At 38.8% G+C, this 14,303-nt stretch overlaps 1 protein-coding gene across 6 annotated transcripts in view; it reads left to right on the forward strand.

Annotated features, from left to right (window-relative positions):
- The window catches only part of diaph2 (diaphanous-related formin 2), a 426,654-nt gene that overhangs the window by 165,211 nt on the left and 247,140 nt on the right, over positions 1-14,303 (forward strand). For all 6 annotated transcript variants that reach the window (XM_086021885.1, XM_086021876.1, XM_086021922.1 and 3 more), the window contains 2 exons: positions 5,239-5,610; positions 10,082-10,196. In XM_086021885.1, the coding sequence (XP_085878011.1) occupies positions 5,239-5,610; positions 10,082-10,196 (487 nt within the window). The remainder of the gene's footprint in view (positions 1-5,238; positions 5,611-10,081; positions 10,197-14,303) is intronic.

A 14,303-nucleotide genomic window follows, 5' to 3' on the forward strand; every position in this document is an offset into this window, starting at 1 on the left:
TATGAAGAAGTGCAGGGAAATGACAAGATGTTAGACAGACGGTACATTTTTTGTCATTATGGCCAGTCAATTGTGTTTTTTTGTTGCCTGCAAACGGCAACAATCGAAAACTGAGTCTCAAAAAGCATCTCGAATGGGACTTATGATGGACGTTTTTTAAAAACAATAGAGATAAATAAACACTAGGGGGTGCCTCAGCTGGTTAAGTGCATGCAGACCTAGCCACCATATTTAACTGAGCTCCCAGGCTCAGCTGCATGTCTTATAGTTCAATAAAAACAAACATCTCCTTACAGTAAATAGTTTTCTAAAAAAACACTACAACTGAAATGTTTGCCTTTCACACATCTTTGTTTTAAAATTCAAAAACATAAAAGTGCATCCACAACGCAGCTAAAAATAAACATGTTTCCAAGACCGGACTTTCACATGCAGTACTTTGCCGTCAATTTTTGCACCATGTACAGCACTTGGAGCGGTGGTTGTTTTAAAGTGCTCTATCAATAAAGTTGAGTTTAGCTTTTCATTACGTGGCTTACACACAGACACGCACACCCCGGCACACACTCACGTCTTACTTTTATCACCATTTCCCTATATTATCAGCAACTTTACTTCTCTCAGGAGCCATGTCATTCACAAAGCAAATTAACTGTTGTGACATTAGGGAGTGGTTAGCTTGAGCCGCAAGGCAGCTTACTGTGGCGAGCAGAACTGCCCCTTGTGTTTATATGACATAGAAGGGCTCATAGTTATGTTACGAGTTATAGTCGACAAAATTTCGTCAGCCTATTGCATTACCTTGAACTAGTGATGGGACGAGAAACACTGGTGCATCAGCACAGTGCTGAGAGCGCAAGTGTGAAACCCCGTATTGGTGCGTGTATATCGCTTTAACAAAAAAAATCATGTGACCAATACAGGAAGTGTGTCGTTTGGCTGTGCCGTGTCAAATTGTTTGACATGTTGTGGGTTTGTTGGATGGAGATTGAACACTTTGGTTAACAAAATCCCATACATTCTTAACGTTACCTTTAAATTTTATTTGATATTACTTACTCATTTGAGCCTTGACACAAAAGATTTTGAACTCTTCTCATCAACAACTTCACTCAGCAAACAAATGGAGCAAATACAATATACAAAGATCACATTTTAAGTACAAAACTAGCAATTGAATAAAGATTTAATATTATTTCACAAGCTAATGTTGGGTCAGCATGCAAGTTTGTCCTTTTTTACATAATGTGACAATTTCCAACTATTGTGTGGCGATGCACAATTAATTTTGCATCTAACTGGTCACATTTAGATAAAAGCATACAATTCAGTAAGGAAATTATTGCATGTCTTTGTTATATGCATATTGCATAGGCCATTATCGCGATAACAATATTTTTTCAATATATTGTACAGCCCTACCTGGAGGGACTCAAAGTTAAGCCGGTGCTCCTCCACATTTTGAGGAGCCAGCTCAGGTGGTTTGGTCATCTGATTAGGATGCCCCCTGGATACCTCCCTGGTGAGCTATTCCGGGCATGTCAAACAGGCAGGAGGCCCCGGCAATGACCACGGACATGCTGGAGAGACTATGTCTCCCCCAGGAAGAGTTGTGACTCAAAATTAAGCTGCTGCTCCTCCACGTTGAGAGGAGCCATCTGAGGTGGCTTGGTCATCTGATTAGGATGCCTACTGGATACCTCCCTGGTGAGGTATTCCGGGCATGTCAAACTCGCAGGAGGCCCCGGCGATGACCACGGACATGCTGGAGAGACTCTCCCCGAGGACAAGTTGGAAGAATAGGCTGGGGAGAGGAACGTCTAGGCTTCCCTGCTGAAGCTGCTGAAGCTCTCTCAGAAGTGGTTTTGCCTGGCGTTTTGTAAAGAACTGATTTAAGAACATGGCGACTGTCGATACATTACGGTCATATTCTTTGGCGAGATCTACCAAACGCATCCCTTTTTCATACTTTTCTATAATCTCTTGCTTTGTTTGTGTGGACAAAACAACTATTTTCCTCTTCTTTCTCATCACTTTCTTGGGCTCCATAGTGAATACTGTAATTCACGTAAAACTATCGGAACACCTCATCTCCCGAGGGGCGAATGACGAAAGACACGTCATAGACATATCTATCACATATATATATATATATATATATACACACACACACACACACACACACACACACATATAAACATATGGTAGAGGTTCCTCTTAGCCAATACGATGCCCGGAAGATGCTAGGTAATAGCCAATGGCAGAGCAGCAGTGAGTATGTTGCGTTCAGTAAACGCTGGAGCTGCGAGTAGCAGCCCAAACTGTATTTTTATCTTGCATATCCTGAAATTTCTTTTGTAACAGGAGGCAATATTTACCTGTTGAGGCGTTCCGTAACTTGAAAAAATATATATTAGGGGTGTAACGGCTCACAAAAGTCACGGTCATCATTCTGACCGTCCCGCACTTAACCGCGCCCGCCCGCGCGAGCTACATTGACTCCAATTGAAACGCGCTGCCAGAAACGCTCCCACCGCAGTTGGTGTGAATGTAGCATGAATGCAGAATAAGCCCGCACCGAAACGGTTCGGTTTGAATCCAAAAACCGTAACCCCCCTAATATATATATATATATATATATATATATATATATATATATATATATATATATATATATATATATATATATATATATATATATATATATATATATATATATATATATATATACACACATATTGGCTCACCAAGAAATGTCTTTATTTTTTAAAGAAAAAAGCACAGTTTTTTCAATAAAGATAACTTTAACGTAATCAGAAGTACACTCTATACATTGCTAATGTGGTAAGTGACTATTCTAGCTGCAAATGTCTGGTCTTGGTGGAATATCTACATAGGTGTACTGTATCTTGGCCTATTTACAGCAAGTATCACGCCAGTGTTCTAAACGTACAAGGTGTTTGCTCATTGTGTCAGAAGGCTAATCGATAGAAGAAAACTCTTGTGCACACACTCTTACATTAGCACAGCTGAAAGGCGTTTAATTTGTTAGAGAATGTATCAAACTGACCTTGACTATCTGGAGCATCACATTTGTGGGGTCAATTAAAAGCTCAAAAGGGCCAGAAAAAAAAGTACTTCCATGAGAAACTCAGTTTTCTCTCGTTTTGAGAAATGAAAGCTATTCCATGCGAGAAAATTCCTTGAAACCTGAAGATGTCATACAACAGTGTGTACTACTCCCTTCAGAGAACAGCACAAGCAGGCTCTAACCAGAGTAGAAAGAGAAGTAGGAGGCCCAGCTGCACAACTCAGCAAGATAAGTTCATTAGAGTCTCTAGTTTGAGAAATTGACGCCTCACAGGTCCTCTACGGGCAGCTTCATTAAATGGTAACCGCAAAACGGAAGTTTCTCCGGGATGGTGGCCTTCAGGGCAGAGTGGTGAAGAAAAAGCTATATCTGAGACTGGTCAATAAAACAAAAAAGATTCATATGGGCAAAGAAATACAGACATTGGATAGAGGAAGATTGGGGAAAAAAAGTGGCATGGACAGACATAGTTTGGATGACATAGAAGAACATTTGTGAGCTGTAGCACAACTGAAAAGATGCTGGAGAAGTGCCTGACACCATCTGTCAAGCAAGGTGGAGATAATGCGATGGTCTGGGGTTGCTTTGGTGCTAGTAAGGTGGGAGGTTTGTTCCAGTTAAAAGAGATTTTGAATAACGGAGGCTTTTGCAACGCCATGCCATACTCTGTGGACAGCGCTTGATTGGAGCCAATTTCATCCTACAACAGGACAATGACCCAAATTGTGCAAGAACTATTTAGAGAAGAAGCAGACAGCTGGTATTCTTTCTGTAATGGAGTGGCAATCACAATCAGCAGATCTCAACCCCTTTGAGCTGTTGTGGGAACATCTTGACCGTATGATGCGCAAAAAGTGCCCATCCAGCCAATCCAACTATATATATATATATATATATATATATATTAACTTACCCATAGAAGGAGACAGTATGGCCATTTTGTCCGGAATGCTGAAGGAAATATTGACAACAGAGGGGGTCCACGGTCGTTCATTCCTAAACCGACAATGTAAGCAAAATATGTATGGAAGTCAAACACCTGCTACATTGATACATTAGTAAAGTCATAATTACAGTACATATGTGTTAGAAAAAACACTTTAAAGTCATATAGAATACACTCAAATGAAACACTGCAAGTACAGCAAAAACTGAGCTTGCTTTCTTGTACCTTGTGAAAAGATATTCCTTTGCTATACCCCGTTTTAACCTCACCTGTCAGGACCGTCAAACCCTCTGTTTTTGCAGCTACGGATAGTGCTGTTGATAAAACAGAATCAAATTGAATCACTAAAAGGCTGTAATATTTTTACCCACTCAAATTTCCTGCTTGTTCAATGCAATTTTCACAAGTAATCGCGTTGCAATTGAATTGAATATCAGAAATGAGATTGGGACATCATATTTAATCATATAGTATTCAGATTTAATTACCTGCCACACTGACCTCCTCGTTGAGTCCACAGTATGAATCCAGATCCCTTTCATATAAGCGCGCCATCAATATGGAAACCAAGCACACTCTTAATTTAGCAGTTAATTTCCTTCCATTTGCTTATATCAGCACTGGAAAGAGGAAATGGGCCACAGAGGGTTTGAGATTGACGCACACATAATCGTCAAATCAGTATTGTCACAGAGAGGAGCTCTAATTTTAGCCCTAATAAACAATCAGCCAAGATGTAATGAATCACATCTTTGAAAAAGATGCCAATCACATTCTAGGTAAATTGACTTTGGAGGATGCTCATAAAGGTGAATTTCTTTGGGCAATGCACACGTCTAATAAGCTGAGAAGCTCGCACCTTGCCCATGTTTGGGTGTCCATAATTGCCAAATTTGCATTTTTTCTTTTTATTTCCGATTGGCATTGTTTATGTGGTGAACGTGACAGCAGAGACAAGCTGAGGGACTGTGTTACCTCTTTTCAGTCTCAGCTGCAGTGGTGAGGTCCAGTAATTGCATATTTTAAGGCTGCACAGGCAGAGCTAAATCCGTTGTTTTCCCCCTCAAAGAAAACAAAGATGTAAGTCTTTAAATCTTTTTGGCAACACAATAAAGCCTTCAAGCAGGTAACAGAAACGTCTTTGGCATCTTAATTAAAATGAAAAAAAAAAACAAAAAGAGTCATCCATGTCTTCTCACAGATTGCAGCTGGTCCATCTGTGCCCGGAGCACCACCTCCGCCGCCGCAACCGGGAGGTGCAACGGCACCCCCTCCTCCGCCACCCCCTCCTCCACCGCCTCCCCCGGGCGGCTGTCCACCACCCCCGCCGCCTCCTCTGCCCGGCCATGCCAGCGCTCCACCGCCTCCGCCTCCTCCTCCTCCTCCGGGCGGGGGGCCTCCACCTCCGCCGCCACCGCCCGGTTGCGGGCCTCCACCCCCTCCGCCTTTCTTCGGGGGCCCGGGTGTGCCTCCTCCACCTCCTTCATTTCCTGTCGTCAAACTGCCGTACGGACTTCAGCCCAAGAAGGTTTACAAGCCTGAAACGGTGATGAAGAGAGTCAACTGGAACAAGGTATGCTAAAACTAAACTCACTGCACCTTAAATCACGAAGAATAGAAACTGGAGTTGTATCACCTCTATTCAATCACCCGAAAGCTTATACAGTATGTTGAAACTTTCCAACTCATTGAGCATCTAACGGATTAACTCCACAACTTTGCTTTACTATTTTTGGGGCTTTTTTTTTGTTTTTTGGGCCACCAGCATACCACAGAAGTGCACAAATGATGACAAAGAGAAAGGATAAATGTGATGATAACCATTTAACAGGCAATGCGACTAGCAGCGCGATGTGGTAAACGTATCTCTGTCCAGGCTACTCTGAACAATACGGCTGAAGTGACAATAAGTCAACATATGCCACCAGAGAAGGGTACATTAAAGATAAAAAGAGAATATACATTGAAAAGTAAGCTAAGCTTAAAGTGAAGAGACAAACCACCCAGGCTTACGAAGAAATATTCCGTTGCACGTCTGGCCTTTAAATGTCATCTAAGTTGTTAACTCATTCATATTTACGTGATGAATGCTACAAAGAAGCACTGGGTGAAGTCAACACCACTGTCTTGTTTTACTTTAGTTTGACTATATAGTTAGCTTATTTGTACTGCATACTGGAATTCTGTCATTTCCTGTAGAAATCACGAGGTCACAATGTGAATCAGAGGTCCACCAGTATTTCCAAGCAGATTGTGGTCAACATTCCCACTTCCACTGTACAAACACTGTACGGCTGATGAGGTCAGCTAACTTAACAAAACCTTCAATACCATAAAGGAGATCCATTCTAAAGCCTTTCGTCAAGTCAGTACTTAAGAAGTGGTCCCTCCCAAGGATCCAAAATTTAACAGTCCTTTCCACTTAAATGCCCTCACAATGGAAAATTGTGAGCATAATTGAATCAACACTGAGATATATTTGCATGCCATCTCGTTGAAATAACCATTCCACATTTTATTTTCAGTCATATTTCATAAAAATAAGTATTTCATATTTTTACTGTACGTATTACATTATCTTTTCCCTTAATGTTAATTATTTTTTGACCCTACTGTGCCTTTGTACCTTTCTCTAAAGCTACCGCTACATTTTTAACTTTAGGCCAGTGTCACATTCTATCACAGTATTTTTTTGGTAATGTGTAACAATTCAGATGACCTTTTTAAAAATCCATATATGCAAATGTATTTTAGATTCTTATACATACACTAACAAGAGGATAATGTTTTATGGTTTCATAGCCATAGAAAATGAGCAATTTTGCCTTCTTAGCTCAGTCTTCCTTATGAATAAAGGTTCAGCAATTTATGATCATGTCACTGTGATTAGTCAATGTTCAGTAGTTGTAGCGTGCATTGAAAAATACCTTTGATTTGCAGGAAGAGTGGTTTGGTAATGCAAATGAAATTCATAAGCACTGGAGGACAAACAATCTATTGTTTTGACAGGCAAAACAGTCTCCTGCCTTCATAGATTGAAAGTGCACGGGTGCCGGCGGCAAATGTGAATTAGTTGTTTAAAGTTGTAGTCATTTTTCACAAGAGTTCCATCCAGGGTTTGTCCTGCCAGAGCACGAATCAAACAACTTCGGAAAGTAAGTTCTATGCAATTACTAAACCATGGCTCCACTTATACTGTAGTATACTCGTTGCTAACATCAGAAATTGCTTTAATAGTGCACATTTTTCTCCATATAATTTTGTCGTGATGTGGAGGCACTGCCTTACCAGTCACAAGTAGTTGGAGTGAGAAAAAAAAAAAATAGTGTAACAATTGCATCTTGGATTGAAGCAGATGCACGCGTAATACGTTTATGAGATATATAAAGTCAGTACAAACAGAGTCCTGTATTAATCATTACTGCAAATTAATGTGACTAAAATGATAAACTAGTTATAAGTACAATAGACAATGGTCATTTTACAGCTCAACAGTTATATATTCTTTTTTTTTAACATGGTTTGCTTGAAGCCCTACTATATATATGTTATAAATGTAATGGTAGTAAAGTTACTGCCTTTTAGGCATTTTTTTTTTGTTTTTCTCACAATCTTCTACTTCCATCAATATTGTAACATCATATTTTCAAGAATAGTTTCATAGCAGTATGCACCCTTTGGGCACAGAAAGACCACAGGACCACATACAGTACACTGCAAAAAACATAAACATCAGCAAGATGAAATACCTTGAAACAAGGGGACTGCTTGTTTTTGTTCTGTATGATATTGACTTATTTTTCCTGTTTTATTCTTACTTTCGGAACACATTTCAAAAAAGGAGAACTTCTATCAAGACAAATAATGCTTGTTATTAGTGAGAAAGCACTGGTTTTGAGGTATTGATGAGTTTCATGAAGTGAACTGTGGACCTGGTATCTACACGATTGTGACATTTTTTATTGTATTGTTAGTTAGGCACATTTTTTGATGCTTAAAACAATTTACTTAGTTTCCTTGTTCTTGATAAAGGTGTGCAGAAGATTGCACATTTACTCTATGGGATTTCTTTCACAAAATGAAAAGGTTCAAGTACCGTATTTTCCGGGCTATAAGCTGCACCGTAATATAAGCCGCACCCCCAGCCCCCTTTTATAGAACATTTTGGAAAAAAAAACTTAAATAAGCCGCATCTTTATATAAGCCGCACCTATCTATGTTGACTGTCATTCCGGTTAGAGCGCCCCGAGCGGTGGAAGAAAAATCCACAGAATAGCCACAACGGACTATAAGCCGCATGTCTTAAAATCTAGGAAAAAAGTCGCGGCTTATAGTCCGGAAAATACGGTAAGCATTTTCTTGTTTTCCTCCAAATTACAGTACCAAGCATGCACTTTAGCAACTTCTACAACGTGAAAACAGCAATGTAGCCATGTACACCTAGCTTGTGGAAGCTATTTTATTTTTACTAGTTTGTTTTCAAATCATGTTTGCATCATTGAAAGTAATTCTTAAAAAATACAACCTTACGGTGTTTGTTGTTGTTGTTGTTGTTGTACTAAGGCTGGATTGATACAGCTGGTTGAAATGACACAATTCAGACCTCAAGTGGCACAATTTCGATATGCTTTATAGCGGGGTCACCAACATTTTTAAACCTGAGAGCTACTTCTTAGGTATTGATTAATGCAAATAGTTACCTGTTTGATACACACTTCTGAAATAACACATTTGCACAAATAACCTTGAATATTGTTGGTATTATGTTATTTCTATTCGTTCATTATGCAAAGACACTGACCTTGTGAATTATTTTTTCACAATAATAGGGAAACATAAATACCAATATGCAACACTATATTCTTTTAAACCTGTTTAAATGTTCACATTTTGAAATGATCAATTCAATATAGAAAACCACAATGTCCCATAACATGTCAGCTACTTTTAGAACATGCCCACTGGCTAGTCATGTCAGTGTCAGCTACACGTTGGTAAAGCCTGCTTTATAGCAACATCGTAAGGAGAAAAAAATACAGAAAGGCATAAAATCTTATATGTATCTTGCGATTGATTGGTGACCAGTCAAGAATGTTGCCCAACTCTCTCCCAAAGCCACTTGGAATAGCTTAGTTCCACCGCCCGAATGAGGACAAGCGGTGAAGTGAATGAATGGATGGAATTGGAAGGCTTCAAATCTGAATGAGGTCTTCTCCAAATATGGATACAAATCTGATATGCTTCTACCAATGCGAGTGCAGCATAAATGCACAGATCTGGAATTCCCTGCTAATACCAGCTTGACCTTATTCAGATTCACTGATTTTATAGTAGGGTCTGCCAACAACGCAATTACACACATTAAATACTGCAACTTTCGCTGTAAACCTTGATTGCAGAAAAAGTGGAGACAATTAAATACCGGAGTAATGCAGTTACCCTTGAAATCAAAGGCTGGCAGAGTTAGCTGAAGCCAACTAAATGCTACATAACGTGTAATATTTGAATGTACTGTATTATTGTTTCCAGTGTGCCCCTACTATTGGCAGGGGATAGGGACCAAGCTCAGCCACAAAAAGTGAAAATCCGAGTAATTGCCTACAGGTGCTACAAGTTGCTGGAAAATAACACATTTTCTTTTAGACAGGGTGTGTAAATGAAAGTCCTCTTGTCACTTCAACATAGTTCCTTGGCACCAATATGTCACAAGATGGTGCCGAAACAATACTTTTGTATTAGACAGGGCTTTGGCCTGAGCACAAAAATGTGTATATTTGATTTTATCAGCGAATAATAGATGGTAGGCCCAATTTTAACACTGTAGTGATTTAAGTGCAATTTGGGTGTCTGCATATGGTTGTTGTTTCATGTGTTCCATCATAATTGGGTATTTGGTCCTTCAGAGTGAATCCAGTCAAAAACAAGGACATGTGTGACTGTTTATGTGCACATATAGAAAACACACAATATCCAGCGAGACTTTGAGTGGCACTTTTATGTGCTTCTATTATTGGGCTGATAATGGAATCCTTGTGTGACTGCAGATAGTACCACAGGAAATGGCGGAGAATTGCATCTGGATCAAAGTGAAAGAGGTGAACTTTGAGAATCCCGACTTGTTTGCTCAGCTCTCCCACTGTTTCTCGTCACAGAGCAAAGGTAAGAATGGAAGCGTCATCTCACCTTTTCACTTTTCACCGCTCCCACTCCCGCACACACAAGACCCTCCTTGCTTAATTAATCTCCTCATGCACTTCATTTAGCATCTCTGCCTAAAGATGCCAAGCCACTTTGATCCTATGACACTTTCTTCCTGAAATATTAATTTCTAAAGTTGCGGTTTGCCCTTAATTCTCAGCTTTGTGCCAATTAAGGATAGTAATGCTCCTGCTGCAGGGTGTTAATTTGACTACTCGTTGTATTTGTCCTTTCTACTTCTACCCTAGATGAGTATTTTTTCCACACATTTGTTTGGGCGTACAAAAGGGATGTTTGACCCGAGAAGAGCTATGCTTGCTTTATTTGTCGTCCTGGTTAGGTTATTTCAACAAGGCTTCCTAACTTGCTGATGGATAACTACAAAACTGTACAGAGAGGCTTTGTTTATTTATGGAATTGTGTATGTGGAAGCACTTTATACCCTGATGGTAATGCGATGCGTGTTATCCTCCTCTTTGACAGTGTGTCTGTGTGTGTGTGTGTAGTTCACCCCACTAATTCTAGTAGCAGTGGAGGGAGAAGTTCAAGCCCTGTCAAATGCTGACCAGTCAAATGTGAGCTCTGTCAGGCAATGCGGACATAACTATACAGCCAATCCTTCAGCCCTAGCCATACACCCAACGTCTCTTTGGACACCAACAGCTTTCTTACAGCCTCCAGGTTTTCACACGAAGCTGATCAATCTTTTTTCTATATATCTCTCAAGTAAATAGACATTTTGCTTTGATGCCCACAGGGTGATTTCCTGACACAGATTTCCTAATACAGATGAAAAGTGAGTAGGCTGTAGCGAGGTTTAATAAAGTGGCATGGACAAGACCACTAGCCATATTTCACTGGAGGTTATCTGCCAGAAACCTTTTTCTCAAATTGACACTTGATTGTATACTTGTAGACATGTTTTTGCATTTGCCTCTAACAGGGAATGGAGTTTGTTTTACTTAAAAACAAGGTCCTTGGTTTACCATGGAGATAAGTTCCGACATTGGTGACAAAAGCACAATTTGTACATAATCCGGATCTTTGCTCATACATTTAATTTGTTCTGTGACCATGCTTGTAACATTCTTTTAATAACAAAAAAAACAGCACACTACAGTGTCTTACTGTAGTAAAAACATACAATAACAGTCCCCCAAGGATTTCGCGAAGTTGCGATCGCAACTATTTACGCGAAATGAAGAAAATCCAGCGAAATTGCACTTTCCCGCAAATTTGTTTAAACACCGCAACTTATATATTTATATATATATATATATATATATATATATATATATATATATATATATATATATATATATATATATATATATATATATATATATATATATTTTTTTTTTTTTTTTTCTCGTGACTTTCAATGTGGCTCCTCAGTGCTTCTTCTTTCTGGTAGACTGCAGCTATGCCGTCATATTTGATTCAAATCCAGATGTGCGCTAAATATCGTTTTCAATAATATACATATTTGTAAATATCTATTGCTCTTTCAAACATCATTTGTAAAAAAAAAAATCCACTTCAAAGTTGAAGACAAACTTTGCGTGATTGTAAAGAAATTAGGTTATGAGCCCCAAAAAATGGAAATTTTATTGCATCTTTTGTTGAAACATTTAGGAAAATTGCCCGAGAAATCAGGCATTTTAGACCGCAACAATCATAAAGGATGCCCGCATAATCCTGTCAGGACTGGAATAAGGACATAATGTAATCAAATGTAAAGAATAAAATCTTTCTTGCATCATGATAAATCAATAGCCATTTTACCATTGTGTTGCTCATTCTGTTGTGTGTACTTTGGCCACCAGGGCACAGTATTATGCACACTATATCTTCACCAAGCTGCAATGATTACTCGATTGAAAATAGTAGATTTTTACAGAACGTAAAGAATATGTGATTGTACGGTACAAGTCAAGATATGTACCGCTTGTGTTTAAATATACGTTTTTTAAAGGTTTATAATTACGGCAAAATCAATACTAGTTTCATTAGCCTGTCTATGGTATTTTGCATGGTGTGTTAGCATTAAGCTAGTGGACTTTCGTGAAGCAGTTAATGTGCTTTGGTTTAATACACAAATTGCGATGCTCTTTGTTTTATGATTACCATAGTTTTAAAATAAACTTCAACTGGAAGTGGATGTAACTTGAAGCAAGCACTTGGCCTCTCTTTTTAAGAATTGTTTCGCCAAATTTCTGCTTACGGTGAAGTTCACTGTCACTACAGCTAGTGCTCTTACTCCAGTTTTTCTTGCAATTTAAGAAAAAAAAAAATCTACCGAACGAATAACTCACTTACAAGTCGAGGTGTCACTGGAGTGAAGTCTTAATTACAGTACATACTGTATTTGGATGGAAAACACTTCTCGCACATAAATATGAAACAATCAAATGAAAGTACTGCAGTAAATGACCACATATACTTATTATTCTCTTGTCCACTTTTTGTAACCTCACACAGTATGTCGGGATGATCATAAAGCAGAGAGAGAGAGAGAGAGAGAGAGAGAATGAGAATGAGAAAATGTTAGTGTCAGAGTTACCGTGTGTGCCTGTGGGTTCAAATCTCAGCTCAGGTCTTTCTGTGTGGAGTTTGGATGTTCTCCTCATGCTTGTATGCTTGTCAGAGTTTTCTTTGGTTACCAGACAAATATTAATAAACGCAAATGATTATTGGCCCATGCCACGTTTTTTTTTTTTTTTTTTGCCAGACACTAACAAATGAATCAGCGAAAACCAAAGGATGAGGGAATAATTTCCAATTTCAGACTACAGCTCACCAAAGATACTTCATTTTAATTTTGCTTTAAATGACCTCTTATATTTATTAAAATTCTCTTCCTCCCATTAGAGCTTAAAAAAGCTCTATAGATAGGCCATATTCCCGCTGGCAGGGTAAGAATTTACGATCCAGCATTTCCCCTGGGAGTTACCTTTGCTCTATCCCTATCAATTACCCCCGCAGCAACTTCCCTGCATCAGCTCTCATGCCGGGATTGTTAAAACAGAACATGATTTTCTCATGAATGAAAAATGCTGTTTAATGTTTGATATGGAGCCCACTCGAGAGGCGGTGGAGCCAGCCAGGGTGGCTTTGTGTGGGAAATGCCGAAAATGTGTCACAATGTGTGACACACGAGGCTCCTATTGTAACCTCAGCCTGTTGGAAGCATAGTGTTTCTGCTGATTCAACAATAAAATCAGACTGCACTGTTGTATCCTATTTTTCAATAGTATAAACAATTCATGTTTAAAAAAAAAAAAAAAAGTGTGATCTTAGAGATAGGTATTTATGCCCAATCGGCATTGTGTTCTTGGGTTTCACAAAGGATGAGGCAAGCAGGTGGAAATGCATTCCCTGCAGAGCTGCCCCCTGTTAATGGTGCAAAAAAAGCATCTGTTGAAGCCACATTTCTAAGGGTTACAACACAAAGGAATGAAACAAACACAATGACAATCCTGATTTTTTCTGATCTTTATAGTGAGTAGAAGTCTCTAAAATGACAAAGCAAACCTTCGTTTTTTTTCTCTCACTTTTAATGAGTGGAGATGACCAGATTGTCAGATGGTTTGCTCAGGTAAAACATCAAAATTCATAATTTCCTTTCCTTTGCAAAAAGTCAAAATCAATTGTGGAAAAAATTGCTGTCATGTGTGTTTCACATGAATCCTAATTAGCTACCGTTGCAATTACTTACCATCAAATATCTATCCATCAGTTTTCTCTAGATCTTAGCCTGTTCAAGGTCATAGTGACCTGGACCCTATCTGAGCCAGTTTAGGAGTGTAGGGCGCCTTGACTGGTTGATTGGTCAATTATAGGCCACATAGAGACAGACACCATCTATCTATCTATCTATCTATCTATCTATCTATCTATCTATCTATCTATCTATCTATCTATCTATCTACCTATCTATCTATCTATCTATCTATCTATCTATCTATCTATCTATCTATCTATCTATCTATCTATCTATCTATCTATCTATCTATCTATCTATCTATCTATCTATCTATCTATCTATCTATCTATCTATCTATCTAT

The sequence above is a fragment of the Filicampus tigris genome, chromosome 2 (assembly GCF_054856515.1).
Source record: "Filicampus tigris isolate MCC_2025a chromosome 2, RoL_Ftig_1.0, whole genome shotgun sequence".
Classification (NCBI taxonomy): Eukaryota; Metazoa; Chordata; class Actinopteri; order Syngnathiformes; family Syngnathidae; genus Filicampus; species Filicampus tigris.